Source organism: Chenopodium album, chromosome 5 (genome assembly GCF_948465745.1).
Source record: "Chenopodium album chromosome 5, dcCheAlbu1.1, whole genome shotgun sequence".
Lineage (NCBI taxonomy): Eukaryota > Viridiplantae > Streptophyta > Magnoliopsida > Caryophyllales > Amaranthaceae > Chenopodium > Chenopodium album.
The window spans coordinates 8,587,651-8,602,576 of NC_137838.1; the positions used below are offsets into that span (position 1 = coordinate 8,587,651).

At 35.6% G+C, this 14,926-nt stretch overlaps 2 protein-coding genes across 3 annotated transcripts; both read right to left on the minus strand.

Moving 5' to 3' along the window:
- Positions 1 to 772: 772 nt before the first annotated feature.
- On the minus strand, positions 773 to 6,157 carry LOC145631790 (putative disease resistance protein RGA1). Of its 2 annotated transcripts, XM_081683966.1 has the most exons (3): positions 6,010 to 6,157; positions 1,591 to 5,080; positions 773 to 1,371 (listed from the first exon to the last, which is right to left on the minus strand). In XM_081683966.1, exon 2 carries the CDS (start codon positions 5,069 to 5,071, stop codon positions 1,646 to 1,648), a length of 3,426 nt encoding a protein of 1,141 aa, XP_081540092.1. In that variant the 5' UTR covers positions 5,072 to 5,080; positions 6,010 to 6,157; the 3' UTR covers positions 773 to 1,371; positions 1,591 to 1,645. The 2 variants fall into 2 exon arrangements, with proteins under 2 accessions (XP_081540092.1, XP_081540091.1); XM_081683965.1 differs by lacking the exon at positions 6,010 to 6,157 and having other exon boundaries at positions 1,591 to 5,196.
- Positions 6,158 to 10,532: 4,375 nt separating this feature from the next.
- LOC145631791 (putative disease resistance protein RGA1) lies at positions 10,533 to 14,645 on the minus strand. Its single transcript, XM_081683967.1, has 2 exons — positions 11,230 to 14,645; positions 10,533 to 10,713 (listed from the first exon to the last, which is right to left on the minus strand). Exon 1 carries the CDS (start codon positions 14,620 to 14,622, stop codon positions 11,239 to 11,241), a length of 3,384 nt encoding a protein of 1,127 aa, XP_081540093.1. The 5' UTR covers positions 14,623 to 14,645; the 3' UTR covers positions 10,533 to 10,713; positions 11,230 to 11,238.
- Between the last annotated feature and the right edge of the window lie 281 nt (positions 14,646 to 14,926).

The window sequence follows — 14,926 nt, forward strand, 5'->3', positions numbered from 1 at the left end:
AACTCTAGATGTTATTGCCATTGTAATATTTTTAAGTTACCTTCTTGTGTGTTTATCTCACACGTACTATATACTTTAAAATAAAAGGTGTCAAATTTATATTCGAGTCGACTTGCTCCAAAACTAACCTATAAAATATCAATTCAGGCTTCGATTCACATGAACCTGAAAATTTAACATGACTCAAGTTTAAGAATAAATCCCACCCAACCCGGTCCCATTGAACCCGACACAAACACCCAAAACCTCTACTTTAAATAGTTCCTTGTTTTATTTCATTTGTCATAGCTACTAGCTCTTCCACAATCTCTCCTTTAATCAGAGATTTCACCCTTTCACCACAATTTCTACTGAAAATATCACATGGAAACCTACTATATCTTACGAAGTACATTATATTGATAAATGATAATGAAAGTCTTTGACATACACAATACATTCTGTGGAAATAAAAGTCAGCAGTTATGCCTACACTACAGATTAACAAGATGTGGTCATTCAGTTTATCACGTCTTCTTGAATAGATGCACAGCAGATGCATACAGAAGTACAGAACTACTAGCCAAATCTAGGCATAAACTTATTGACCATTGAATATAGAAAGGGAGTTTCTCTTAATTTTGAAAACCGGCAACGTTTTATTAAACGAAATCATCACCAAATTAAAATGAATTACAAATGTACAGGCTCTGAAATAATTATGTGCATCTGCAGATTATCAAGGAAACTCCATCTCAGTAGAAAAAATTAAAATAAAAAAGACAGAGCAGGAAATAGTATAGCTTAAGAGAATGACTGCATACTAGAAATGGTTCTGTAATTTACAACTCTATGCATTTTCAAGCTGCGAACTGAAGACCTCTTATCTTCCGATCACCACTTATCTCATGAGTCAAACTCTAGATAAGTTTTTAAAGCTACCAGACTGCCAGTAGTCCCATAATACTATGTGGATTAATATCGTTTATATTTGTCAAAAAACAAAAAAAATATCGTTTATAATTAGTAACATTTAATGTAGGAAAATAACATAGCACAACAATAGTATAGAAACATACAAGTAAACTATGATATAACAATTAAAACAAAACATTTTGTCAAAAAAAAAAAAAAAAAAAAAAATTAAAACAAAACAGGTTATATTGACTACATAAGTAACAATAACTATTGTGAGTTTGTGACACAGCAGTAGTTCTAATTACAGAGTATATTAGGAAACTAACAAGTTGGTCAAATTTAGGAGAAGTATACAATGTGAACATTCTCCTTGAAACTAGCTTTGTTGCCCTTGTATTGTAGCTGCACTTGTTTATCAACAACTCTTTCTTCCTCAACAGTTTCCACTTAAAATTTCTGAATTTCTGTAGCTATCTGCAAAGTGCACAATACAAAGTAATAGTGAACATCCTACTACAGTGACAATCTGGTCAAAGACCTAATAATTAAAAAAGTAATAGTATAACTGAAAATCAAGAATTTGATTCCAATCAGCTATTTTATTAACTGCAGAAATTGGCAAACCAAATTTATCAGAAAGTATGACAGAGTTTCAGTTGTAGCATTAAATCCTTGATTTACTTGTTGGCGTACCTGGTTATAGAATAACGATGATAATAGAGAAGCAGCGGAAATAAGTAGAACGATCCTATCGAATTATAACAATGGGGATGTGTTTAATGTAGGACCAATCCTCCCCGGGGGGTTCTTTTCGACATCTACTCTTCAGGCTTTCTGAACATTCAGAGAGCTGAAGTTGTTTCAGAGAGGTGAGTTTGGGCATCCAATTCGGTATTGATTCGAGTCTCATGCAATCACAAATACGCAGGTATTCAAGGGCTGCTAAGGATTGCATCCAATCAGGCAGACTCACTAGCTGTGGTAGACCCTCAAATCTCAAATCGAGGAGGGAGTGATGAAGGGATCGCCATGGCCTGCCATCCTCTGTCTCTTCTGAAAGCCTCACATTTGGACAGTTCCGTATCACTAACTTCTTTAAGGCAGTGAGATGCTCTAATGCTCCACAAACACTCCTTAGTTTGTCACATCTTTCAAATTTCAAGGTTTGCAAAGAAGACAAATAGCTGCGAAACACCTCCTCTACTTCTTCCAAGCTCTCTACCTCACACCAAATACCTTCAAATGATAAGCTTTCAAGGCTCCGGAAAGCCACCATTGGCAGACAATTTAACCACACCACATTGTCTATAACCACGCTCTTTATTTTAGGAATGAGAATAGTACTAGTTTTACTCGAATTTTCAGGATCACAAGAGAATACCGATGAGGGAGGAACTTCTCCTATTTTTTCATCCCTTTTTGCTTGTAATATTTTCAGTCTTTTATTGAAGTTTCTTAGGAATAGATATTCAACCTTGGGACACAATGGAATACATGTCAACTCTGGGCAATCAATTATTGTCAAACCGAAGACACATAATTGTATGTTTTTGCTATCTTCAAGGAGATGAAGATTACCTCTCCATCCTTTCAACTTCGGCAATTTCAACAACCTAAGGATTTCCAAGGAGGGGAAGATTGATACTCTTTGAGCACATTCTGACCCAGGCGTGGAACTGAAAACTGATGGACTAATTTCTATGTACTCCAACTTAGGCAAACTATTAAGCCAGAGGGATTTGAGATGTCGCAATCTTCCAAGACATGGCAGGTACTCCAACTCCTTGCAAACCTCGAGATGAATACGTACAAGATTTGGGAGAAGGGTTGCCCAACCAGGCATTCTCACACCACGGTACCTTGATACGTCTAACCGCTTCAGATTCGAATGTGGTTGCAGCTGTTCCATAAATCTTGTTGCTTCCTCAGTATCCACATCTCCATCTACCTCCTGATGACAAAAAAGAAACTTAAGGCTCTTGAGGTGTCCCTTATTCTTTAGATAATGTCCTCCTGTTCTGCTCTCATCTACCTTAACAACAGTTTTAGGCCACTTAAACTGGATATCAAGGTGACCGTTGAGGTTGTTCATAGCCTTAAGATCTTCCAGTCCATCAAGCCAGTGCTTTGTACTTGAGTAACTCCCTTCATCACCCACTATAAAATCACTCAGCCTGTGAAGGCAATTCAACTTGCCCATCCCCATGGGAAAACAAGTCATCTTGCGACAATCAGATGTAAGCAAGGTCCTAAGCTTCACCAGCCTGCTCAAATCTTTTGGCAGCTCTTTCAACTGACGGCAACGACATAAGTTTAAGGTTTGTAGATTACCTAATTTTGTAATTGACTTCGGAAGCACTTCTAGTCTGCTGTTCCACGAGAGATCTAAATACCTCAAATGCAACAATTCACCTATTGATTCTGGCAATGTTTTGAAACTTAGATGACTCAAATCCAATGCCCTGAGGCAAAAGCAATTAGCCAATAATGCCTCTGCCCGGAACTGTTCCATTTCAACAACTTGTCTCCTTTGGCCAACAAAAAGAAACGTTCGAATATGGGACTTGTTTAATGAACATCTTTCAACTTTGTTTCTGGTCACAGACAGATGGCGAACTTTATTATCCAAGTTACTGCAAAAGTTATGTGTTGCACGAATCTCCTGTTTGGTTACTATTTGAGCAACATCGTGCATGAGATCGTGTATCTTAAAACTCACAATATCACCATTCTTCACATCTCTTAATACGTCTTGAAAGAAACATCTTTGCAACAAAATTGAAAAATATTCCTCAGCAGCATCTTCAATGCTTTGACCTTCATCTAAAGGGACGATATAGCCTTGTGCCATCCAAAGGCTTATTAGCATCTCCTTTGCTATCCAATAATCCTTAGGAAATAACGCACAATAGCTGAAACAACTTTTTAGGGGAGACTCGAGATTATGATAACTCAGCTTCAATATAGGCATGATGTCATTCTGGCTATCTCTGAGGTTGGCTAGTCCAATTTGCGCAAGTGATAGCCACTTACTCTTGTCTTGACCATATAAGAGACTTCCCACAACCCTTATAGCAAGGGGGACTCGAGAACATCCTTTAACAATCTCTTGCCCTATATTGACCAAGTCGTCAGCAGGGTTAGACGATTGTAATCCAAAAGCCATCCTTTCAAACAAACACCAAGAATTCTCCTCTGACAAGCCTTGGAGCTCATATGTTAGACCATCTCCTATAATTTTTGCTGTCGCTAGTGAACGTGTTGTTACCAATATCCAGCTTCCTCTTTGACCTCCGATTAAAAATCTTTCCAGGTCACGCCACTGGACACACTTCTCAGACCACACATCATCTAAAACAAGCAAGTATTTTTTGCCTGCTAGTCGATCGCGTAGCTGTTTCTGTACCTGATCCAAGGTGGAGTGCTCATGTGATTGTCCAGAAGCCAAAATCTTACAAATAATTTCTTTTACATCAAGTTGCTTCTGATCTTGATCAGAAACACAAGTCCACAACCTCAACGGGAATGCACTTGTAACCCTTGGATCATTATGCACAAGTTGAGCAAGGGCTGTTTTGCCCAACCCCCCTATTCCCACAATCGTGAGAAAAGATACATCGCGTTGCAAATTAGAATCGAGCATCATACCAATAATCTTCTCTAAGTCATCCTGTCTTCCAATGATATCACCTGCATCCACATAAGAACAGGTCTCGAGCTTTCTCCTCTGAATAGGCTCGGGATCATGCTTAAAGCTAAATTGAGTGTTGTAAGCAATAGAATCCAGTTTCTTCTTGATTTTCTTAACCCCTCGAGACATTTTATAAGCAATACCTAGCGGGTTATCAGAAAAGAAACGAGACACCTTTTTAGAGAGACTACCACCAGCCTCCAAGAGTTGCTTCTGCTCAGCAAGGGTAACAAACTCGTCCAACAGATCATCTGCTTCAAAGACGGCATCCTTGAGCTCCTCGAGCCGATGCTGTGCTTCATGGGAGAGCTCCTGCTTGGCCTCTGCATCAAGAAGCACAGCATTGACAGCAGAAACAGTGCGTCGGAGATCATCAAGCTGGGATTTGTAGCCAAAGATTGAAAGGATCTCTTGGAGCTCTGAACACTGCAGCGATGCAAGCAGAGTTTGAGCAGCTGATAGCACTGTTCCAATAATATCCATTTTTTTAAACTGAAAAAAGATGTGTCTAAATAAGATACTAACTTGCAAGCTCTGCTATATTCCACTCAAAAGAAAAATTATAGCAAACATTGTGCCATATAGTTGAAATCTTGTAGCAAAAGGAGATAAGGCAGTGGTTTATTGAAATAATGTAAGATCAATTTTTCATGCTGGACCAGTCATTTTTCATCTAAAGCAATAATTCAGTTGCTCCACAAATTTGTATTTTTTTTTTCTTTTTGTTTCACTGGTCTAGTGGGGCTATCACTAGAACAATTTCTGGGAAACGGGCAAAGATTAACCACGTATTCCCCGTCTCTAAAAGATTGTCCCATATAATAAATGCCCAAAGGTTCACTAAAATAGAGGTCTAACAAATAATTCACCACCAACAGTTTTCTAGCAAATTATTCAATGCCATATAGATCAAAGCAAAGCCCCTGATTAAATTCCAAAAAGGGCTACAAACCCTAATCCATGAAATCTTTAAACAACATTAATTAAGTATTAAAAACAAAGCATTTGATGAAAAATACTCGTTCTTAAACTTTTTCTGATCAAAATTTGACCTGCACATATGAACTGAAACAAGAAACCGAGCTTACAATCACAATAGCACCACACAAAATACAACAATTAAGAATCTTTCATGAATGAACGAGAATAAATTACAAATTAAGTTGCACTGAACGGAAAAAAAAAAATTAAAATAATTGATTGCACATTCTGAGAAATCAATGGCGACAAATGTTCTTATTTATAGCAAAGTACTAATGTTTAATCAATAGAATGATATAATTCAAGAAGGTGTGATAATGGAGATTGAAAAAATAGTTCAATTGAAAAAATAGCTAAGAACAATTAAATAAAAAAAAATTTGTAATTAAACCTTATATTATCAAATTATTGATGATTATAAAGAAGAATATACATCATACCTCAGCTTTAATGGAGGAGAGAAACTCGAGTATGCTTCAATGGAAACTTGGAGTACACTTCAATGGAGCAGACAGCAGAGAGATTGAGAGAGAAAGAGTTGAATGAATATTATGAGTAGAGCAGAGGAGAAAAGTGGAAATCAGGAAAGTATACCTTTTGAATTTAGTCTGCATTTCAGTTGCATTTCAGTTGCATTTCAGCTTCATTTCAATGGAAACTAGTGAGTAACTCGGACGTTAGTCCTAGGAAATTACTTTTTAATCGTTGTGCAACTGTCAAATTTTAAAAGCATTTTTTTTTTTTTGAATAGAAATTTTAAAAGCATTTAATAGTGTGTATGTAGTACATATTTTCAATTATTTATTGTATAATGTTATTTAGTGTGCAACATTAAAGCATAATTAGCTATTAGCCTAGCTGGTTAAACAATAATGCCCCTTTTAAGAGGTCAAGTGTAAAACATGTACCTCAGTAGCGGTTTTAGACTATAACTTTTTTTTTTTTTCCAGAGTAAAACTTGTACCTCAAGTAGCAGTTTTAGACTATAACCGCTACTTAAGGTAGCGGTTTGTCTCTACAGAAAAAAATTACCCCAAATGTATCTCCAAGCCTATGTGGACTGTATTTTCGTAAATAATTTTCATTCCAATGCAAAACCGTAAATAAGTTTCTTAAATGCTACTTCCTCTGTTCTTTTTTACTTGTCCTGTTTCTTTTATCACGCTTGTCAATGCAAATCTTTAGCGATCAATAACTTTAATTCTTCATAAGTAAAAATCATAAAAGTTGTATATTACGATAGTACTTATTGAGACGAATTAAAAAAGATATCATATAAGTATATTTTTTCTTACATATCATTCACAAAAGATGGTCAAAGGAGCGGTGGTGAATAGTATAAAAGTCAAAGCGGATCAAGTAAAAAAGAACGGAGGAAGTATATTTTTGTAAATACAAAGTACCATGATCTCCTAGTAAGGAAACTCTAACCCCATGATTATGATTATGATTATGTACTGTGAATACTATCCCCATTTTATAGTTTTTGCAATGATTTAATATAAAATATACAGATTAGTAGTTTTCGCTATATTCTCGAGATCAACATATCCACTTATTTATATAGATTGTGCTGCCCTCCTTGCTCTTCTTCCTCCTTCTGGTTCAATGGAAATCTCTGCTTGGTGGCTCATTCAGGAGTTGCGGGCTTTGGTTCAGTTTTTTTTAGTTTGCCAGGTTCAAAAGGTTCCTCGTTTGTGGGTCAATCCTGCTCATTGGTTGGCTGGTTGTGCCCGACGTCGTCAGTTGTTGTATTTTCTGTTTTAGTTTTTTTGGTTTGACAGTTGTTTTTTGGTTGTTGTTCCTTTTATTTGATAGCTCTTTTGTCAAAAAAAAAAAAAAAAAAATTACTTTAAAAATGATCGGCCTTTATACGTAATTAGGAAACTTGTAATAACAGTAACAAAACTTATAAAATCATCATTTTACGAGAAAAAACCCCCTTAGTAAAAAATTTGAAAACCAAAAACCTTGACTTTCTTTTCCGACGTTGACTAAGGGCCTGTTCTCTTCAGCTTATTTTCAGTTCGGTTCAGTTCAATTCATTTATGTTCTGTTTTTAATTTCCTTCTCTCATAAAATGTTCAGCTCAATTCAGTAAATCAAAATAGGCCCTAATAATTTGCTTACGTTATTGAACATGAAAAAAAGGTTGTACACTTGTACATCAACTAATGCTTACAGAACAAAGAGACGAGTGTGTAACCGACTAAGGGTCTCTTCTGATACGTTTATTTTTAGTTTAGTTTAGCTCCTAATTTCCTTCTTTTATAAAATATTCATTTCATTTCAGTTCAGTTCAGCTCAGCTCAGTTTAGTTCAGTTCAGCTGAGTTCAGTCTATGAGAACAGACCCTAATTGTGTGAAGTATCACGTGTGGGCACTGTTCATAAGGTAAGGGAAGATGAAGCATTAAAAACAAAAGTAGACATAGCCGGCACACATGGGTGCGTATATGTATATGGAGGTTTAAGTCCCTTTCACTTCTTTTGAAATGAAATTATTTTTAATAAATACGGAGTATAAATTATTTTTGTCAAATTTAACTTATTTTTATTGAACTGGAATTAATTTTATTAATTTTCTATTATTTTTATTCTTTATTGTTTTTAATAAACGGAACTTAATTTTTATTAATTTGAATCTATTTTTATTTGATTGATCACAGAATATAAATATTTTTGTAAGGTGGAGTAAAGAAGACCTTTTTTTTTTTTTTTTTTTTTTTTTTTGAGGGGGAAAGAAGACCTTAGTTACTCGTTAAGAATTTCTCACAAAAAATACATGGAGCATAACTGTACAATACTATTCCCTCCATTTCCATTTGTTTTTTACGTTTCCATTTAGGGTGTTCCTTTTTATTCTTTACATTTAGGATATTTCTTTTTTAAGTCATTGATTTTAGACAAAATTACCCTTGCTTTACAATTTAAATACTCAATTGTCCACTTTTCATGCGCAAATGTATCTTTTATAATATGTTAATGGATTTTCAATACTCGTTATTACTTTCTCTCTCATCTCTCCTCTACTTTCTTCACCCCTCATGCACAACATTGTTTTTTTCAATAAAATTGTACTTTCAATCATTGAAATATTCCAATATGCCTCTACTTTACACAATTTCTTAATAACCGCGCATAATTCCAAACGTAACAAACATTAGGGAACGGAGGGAGTATTATTAAAATGTTCAAACATAATTTATGAACAATCTTACAGTATTGTTAATTCGTAATTATAAAACATCTATCTATATATATATATTAAAACCCAATGCAAGAATTGTAATCATGCCACGTGTCATCATTTTTGCCATATGTTGTCATGAATTGATAAATGTTGTGGGGTCATGTGATTCATGTCATATTAAAACTAATCATCAATTTTTCCTCACAAAAAATTAATGTTCATAAATTCTAATTTTTAAAACCCTCATTCTTTCGTTTCCTCATTCATTTAACAGATAAAACAAAAATTAATACAATAATGAATTTTGTTAATGTTTAATAAATTTTTTAAAAAAATGATTTTTTAAAAAATTATAAAACCATCAATAGATTTTATTAAAGTTATTTTTTAAAACAATTTACTATAGTTTTTTATATACAATAAAATTACCCGGGCATCGCCCGGACCTCAAACTAGTTAATAAATAAAACACCCACATAAACATGTTTGAACACCTGCATAATTAAAACTAGGGGTGAACATGGTCTGATTTGGTGCGGTTTGAGTATAAACCAAACCAAACCGCAAAATGCGGTTTGGTCAATTTTCCAAACCAAACCAAACCATATTAATATTGAAACCAAACCAAACCAAACCGTAATAATGCGGTTTGGTGCGGTTTGGTTTGCGGTTTATGATGAGACGACATTTTTTCCTAAAAATTGTCAAATATTAATAAATTTATAATCGGATTATATTATAATACAAAGTTTTAATAAAATAACAACCAACTAATCAAGTGCTAACACAAAAACACATAATAAAAAATAATACATAACAAATTAACAGTGGAAAAAAGCATAATACATTTGTCCAAAAAAAAAAAAATTCATACTACATTTTAGTTTTTAATAATTGGCAGCAACTTGACAACATTAGGGGCTACATTATGCAATATCAATGATTGCCGGAGCTAAACTGATCTTGGAGTATAGTAGTATACAGAATTACTGACCGTCTTCTAATGATTTTTCATGTTTTTTTATTATTTTTTTTTCTTTTTTAAAATATATAATAACTATTTTAATTTTATAAATATTATATAAATATTAAAATGCGGTTTACTGGTTTACGGTTTGGTTTATAATTTTTGAAAAACCAAACCAAACCGCAAACCGTATTTCCCAAAAAATCGAAACCAAACCGTATTTTTCCAAACCGTAAACCAAACCAAACCGCTAAAATGCGGTTTGGTCTGGTTTGGTTACGGTCCAGACCAATTAACCAGTACTTACACTTTTATTAGGCTTTACTTAATTTGATCTGAGTTCGTAACACATAAATCTCAGACATATAAACTAATCTCATAAATTGAATCTGTAATGAAGAACAAACACATCGTGTTTCATAAGTCCTCTCTTCCCATTACATAAAATTAAATCGCTTTGATGGTTTCACATTAAACAAAAGAAAATTGGGATCCAAATGAGTTAGGCTTAAGATTTTGACTATAAATGGTTAAACATTCTACGAGGTTGTAAGTTTTAACCATAATCATTACAAATCATTACAATGACTCACGACTGTAACAAGAAAATATGAAACAAGCCGCAAATTATGCCACAAAACACAAGGTCTATAATAAAGCAATAAAATATATAGCAGTATGTTTAGTTGGAACATTTAGCTTGCTGCTTGTATGCTGGATTTTAGATATACAGTTGTTCTTTTAATAATGAAAAACCTCGTGGTTTGAGTAAATTTCATCAATCAATATATATTACAACAAGAGTTCCAATCACGTAATATATTAGGAATCCAATAACAAGTTTGTAAATAATTATTTAACATAACACGGAATATACATATCTTAAACTTAGGAAAAGAACACAATGTGTATATTGATATTCTGATACTCCATCAAACCAGCCTTGTTGCCCATGTACCAGCGAATTTCTAAACCCCTTAAGTACCTGCACAATGTACAATACTAGTGAACATCCTACATATAACGGAACGTGCATTATAATAAGTACCTCTCTCTGTCTGATTTTCCATTAACATTTTATCATTAGTGTAGTTTGAACGGCATTTAATCTGGACAAAGATGTATAATAACATAGTAGTACACTAGTACGGAGTACTAACTAAAATGTATCAGTAAAATTGAAATGGAGAGCTTGATTCTAATACAGCATTTAATAGAGCATAAACTATAATTGTTGACTAGGTTTATTATGATGGAGTATCAATTGTATAATTCCATCCTTGATTTTCTTGAAATATGTAACAAATATATAACCATTTAAAGCAGAATTACTGTTAGGAATTGAAAGGACCTAACAGGTAAATCAGTTTTGGCAAACTAATAACAGAGCAACTCCAAATTGAGAAAACTTATAACAAATCAGCATAAGACCGAGTGACCGACCCATCTAGAAAAAGGAGAATGCTAGAAAATATCAACTGTATTGTTTAAGAAATAGTACCTGCTGCGATTACAAGTCATAAGAGTTGATGCTGGGGATGTGTTTAATGTAAGACCAATCCTCCCCGGGGGGATCTTTTTGGCATCTACTCTTCAGGCTTTTTGAACAATTAATGAACTCAAGTCGGTTCAGAGAGGTGAGTTTGGGCATCCAATCCGGTATTGATTCGAGTCTTTTGCAATCCCAAATTTGAAGGGTTTCGAGGGCAGCCAAGGATTGCATCCAATCTGGCAGACTCACTAGCTGTGGGAGATCCCTAAATTCCAACTTCCGGAGGGAGTGATGAAGGGATCGCCATGGCCTGCAATCCTCTGTCTCTTCTGATAGCCTCACATTGGGACAATTGCCGCCTATCGATAACTCCTTTAAGGCAGTGAGATGCTCTAATCCTCCACAAACACTCCTTAGTCTTTCACACCTATAAATTGCCAAGTTTTGCAGAGAAGACGAGCAGTTGCGAAACACCTCCTCTAATTCTTCAAAGCTTTCCAACTCCCCCCCAACATTTGCAAATGATAAACTTTCAACACTCTGAAAAGCCACCATGGGAAGAGATTTCAACCACATCACATTGTCTATTGTCACTTCCTTTAACGTGGGAATTGGAATACTATTACTTTTACTCGAATTTTCAAGACCAAACAATGACGGAGGAACCTCAACTATTTTTTCATCCCTCTTTGTTTGTAATACTTTAAGTCTTTTAATGAAATTGCATAACTGTAAATCATTCACCTTGAGACACAGCGGAATACTTGTCAGTTCAGAGAGACATAATTGCATGTTTTTGTTATCATCAAGGAGATGAAGATCATCTCCCAATGCTTTCAACTTCGGCAAATTCTCCAAACTAAGGACTTTTAAGGAGGGGAAGATTGATACTCCTTGAGCACATTCTGATCTGAAACCTGATGGATTAATCTCTATGTACTCTAACTTGGGCAACTTCGCAAGCCAGAGGACTTTGAGATGCCACAAGTTTCCCAGACACAGCGGCATGAACTCCAACTCCTTGCAATCCACAAGATCAATACGGACAAGCTTTGTAATATGGGTTATCCATCTAGGCATTCTCACACCACGGTACCCCCATATTTCTAATCGCTCGAGATTCGAATGTGGTTGCAGCTCTTCCATAAATCTTGTTGCTTCCTCAGTATCCACACCTCCATCTACCTCCTGATGACAAAAAAGAAAGTTAACACGCTTGAGATGTTCCTTCCTACTTAGATATTGTCCACTTCTGTTGTCGTCTACCTTAACGGCATTTGTAGGCCACTTAAATTGGATTTCAAGACGACCTTTGAGGTTGTTCATAGCCTTAAGATCTTCCAGTCCATCAAACCATTGCTTCGTAGTTGAATCACTCCCTTCACCACCCACTATAAAATTGCTTAGCATATGAAGGTTTTTCAACTTACCCATTCCCTTGGGAAAACGAGTTAACTTGGAGCAATCTCTCGTAAACAAGGTCCTAAGCTTCACCAGCCTGCTCAACTCTTCTGGCAGCTCTTTCAATTCATAGCATTTATTTAAGTTTAAGGTTTGTAGATTACATAATTTTGTAATCGACTTCGGAAGCTCTTCTAGTCCAGGGTTATGCGAGAGATCTAAATACCTCAAATGCAACAGATCGCCTATTGATTTTGGCAATGTCTTGATACTGCTTCTAGACAAATCCAATGCCCTAAGGCGAATGCAATTAGCCATTAATGCCTTAACATCTTGATGCTGGTAGCACACAGAGAGATAGCCAACAGAGAGATACGTTCGAATATGGGACTTGTCTAATGAACATCTTGCATCTTTGTTTGTGTTAACAGACAGATGGCGAACTTTATTATTCAAGTTGCCTTCTAAGTTATCCGTTGCACAAATCTCCTGTTTGGTTACCATTTGAGCAACATCATGCATGAGATCGTGTATCTTAAAAACCGTAGTACCAAAATATAAATATATTTTTACGTCTTGAAAGAAACATCGTTGCAACAAAATTGAAAAATATTCCTCAGCAACATCTTCTATGCTTCGACCATCTAACGGGACAATATAGCCTTGTGCCATCCAAAGGCTTATCAGCATATCCTTTCTTATCGGATTATCCTTAGGAAACAACGCACAATAGCTTAAACAACTTTTCAGTGGAGACTCGAGATTATGATAACTCAGCTTCAATATAGGCATGATGTCATTCTGGCTCTCTCCGAGGTTGGCTAATGGATTTTGCGCAAGTGATAGCCATAGAGTCTTGTCTTGACCATATAAGAGACTTCCTATTACTCTTATAGCAAGAGGAACTCGAGCACATCGTTTTACAATATCTTGCCCGATCTTGACCAAGTCGTCAGGAGGGTTAGACGATTGCAATCCAAAAGCCATCCTTTCAAACAAACACCAAGAATTCTCCTCTGACAACCCTTGGAGCTCATATGTTAGACCATCTCCTATAATTCTTGCTGTCACTAGTGAACGTGTTGTTACCAAAATCCAGCTTCCTTTTTGACCTCCGATTAAGAATCTTTCCAGGTCAAGCCACTGATCACGCTTCTCAGACCATACATCGTCTAGAACAAGCAAGTATTTTTTGCCTGCTAGTTGATCACGTAGCTGTTTTTGCACCTGATCCATGGTGAAGTCCTTATGAGGCTTATCAGTAGCTGAAGCCAAAATCTTACAAAGAATATCTTTTACATCTAATTGCTTCTGATCTTGATCAGAGACACAAGTCCACAACCTCAATGAAAATGCACTTGTAACCCTTGGATCGTTATACACAAGTTGAGCAAGAGCTGTTTTGCCCAACCCTCCAATTCCCACAACCGTGAGAAAAGATACATCGCGTTGCACATTAGAATCGAGCATCATACCAACAATCTTCTCCAAGTCATCCTTCCTTCCAATGATATCACCTGCATCCACATAAGAACAGGTCTCGGGCCTTCTCCTCCGGATAGGCTCGGGATCATGCTTTAAGCTAAACTGAGTGTTATAAGCAATGGCATCCAGTTTCTTCCTGATTTTCTTAACCCCTCTAGACATTCTGTAAGCAACACCTAGCTGGTTATCAGAAAACAAATAACGCACCTTTTTAGAGAAAGTACCACCAGTCTCCAAGAGTTGCTTCTGCTCAGCAAGGGTAACAAACTCGTCCAACAGATCATCAGCTTCAAAGACGGCTTCCTTGAGCTCCTCGAGCCGATGTTGTGCTTCATGGGAGAGCTCCTGCTTGGCCTCTGCATCAAGAAGCACAGCATTGACAGCAGAAACGGTGCGTCGGAGATCATCAAGTTGGGATTTGTAGCCAAAGATGGAAAGAATCTCTTGGAGCTCTGAACACTGCAGCGATGCAAGCAGAGTTTGAGCAGCTGAGAGCACTGTTCCAATAATATCCATTTTTTTTTTTCTGAAAAAAGATGTGAATGAATAAAATAATGGTTGCAAGCTCTGCTATATTTCACTATAAAGTAAAAATAATGCATACATTGAATCATATTCGTTGAAGTCTTTTATTAGAATAGTGCTTTAGCTTTATCTATAGTACTATATAAAGAGAAAGCACTTCTTCGTCGATAAATTTTGCTTTTCCTAAAATACCCTCCTATTTTTTAAAAATTACATTATTTACCCACAATTAAAAATTATTTTTTTTATTAAAAAAAAATATTATCCTATCATAACTACCTATAAACATAAACCA

Coding starts and splice junctions, on each gene's coding strand:
- LOC145631791 (XM_081683967.1), bottom strand. CDS start 14,622: ATGGATATTATTGGAACAGTGCTCTCAGCTGCTCAAACTCTGCTTGCA.
- LOC145631790 (XM_081683966.1), bottom strand. CDS start 5,071: ATGGATATTATTGGAACAGTGCTATCAGCTGCTCAAACTCTGCTTGCA.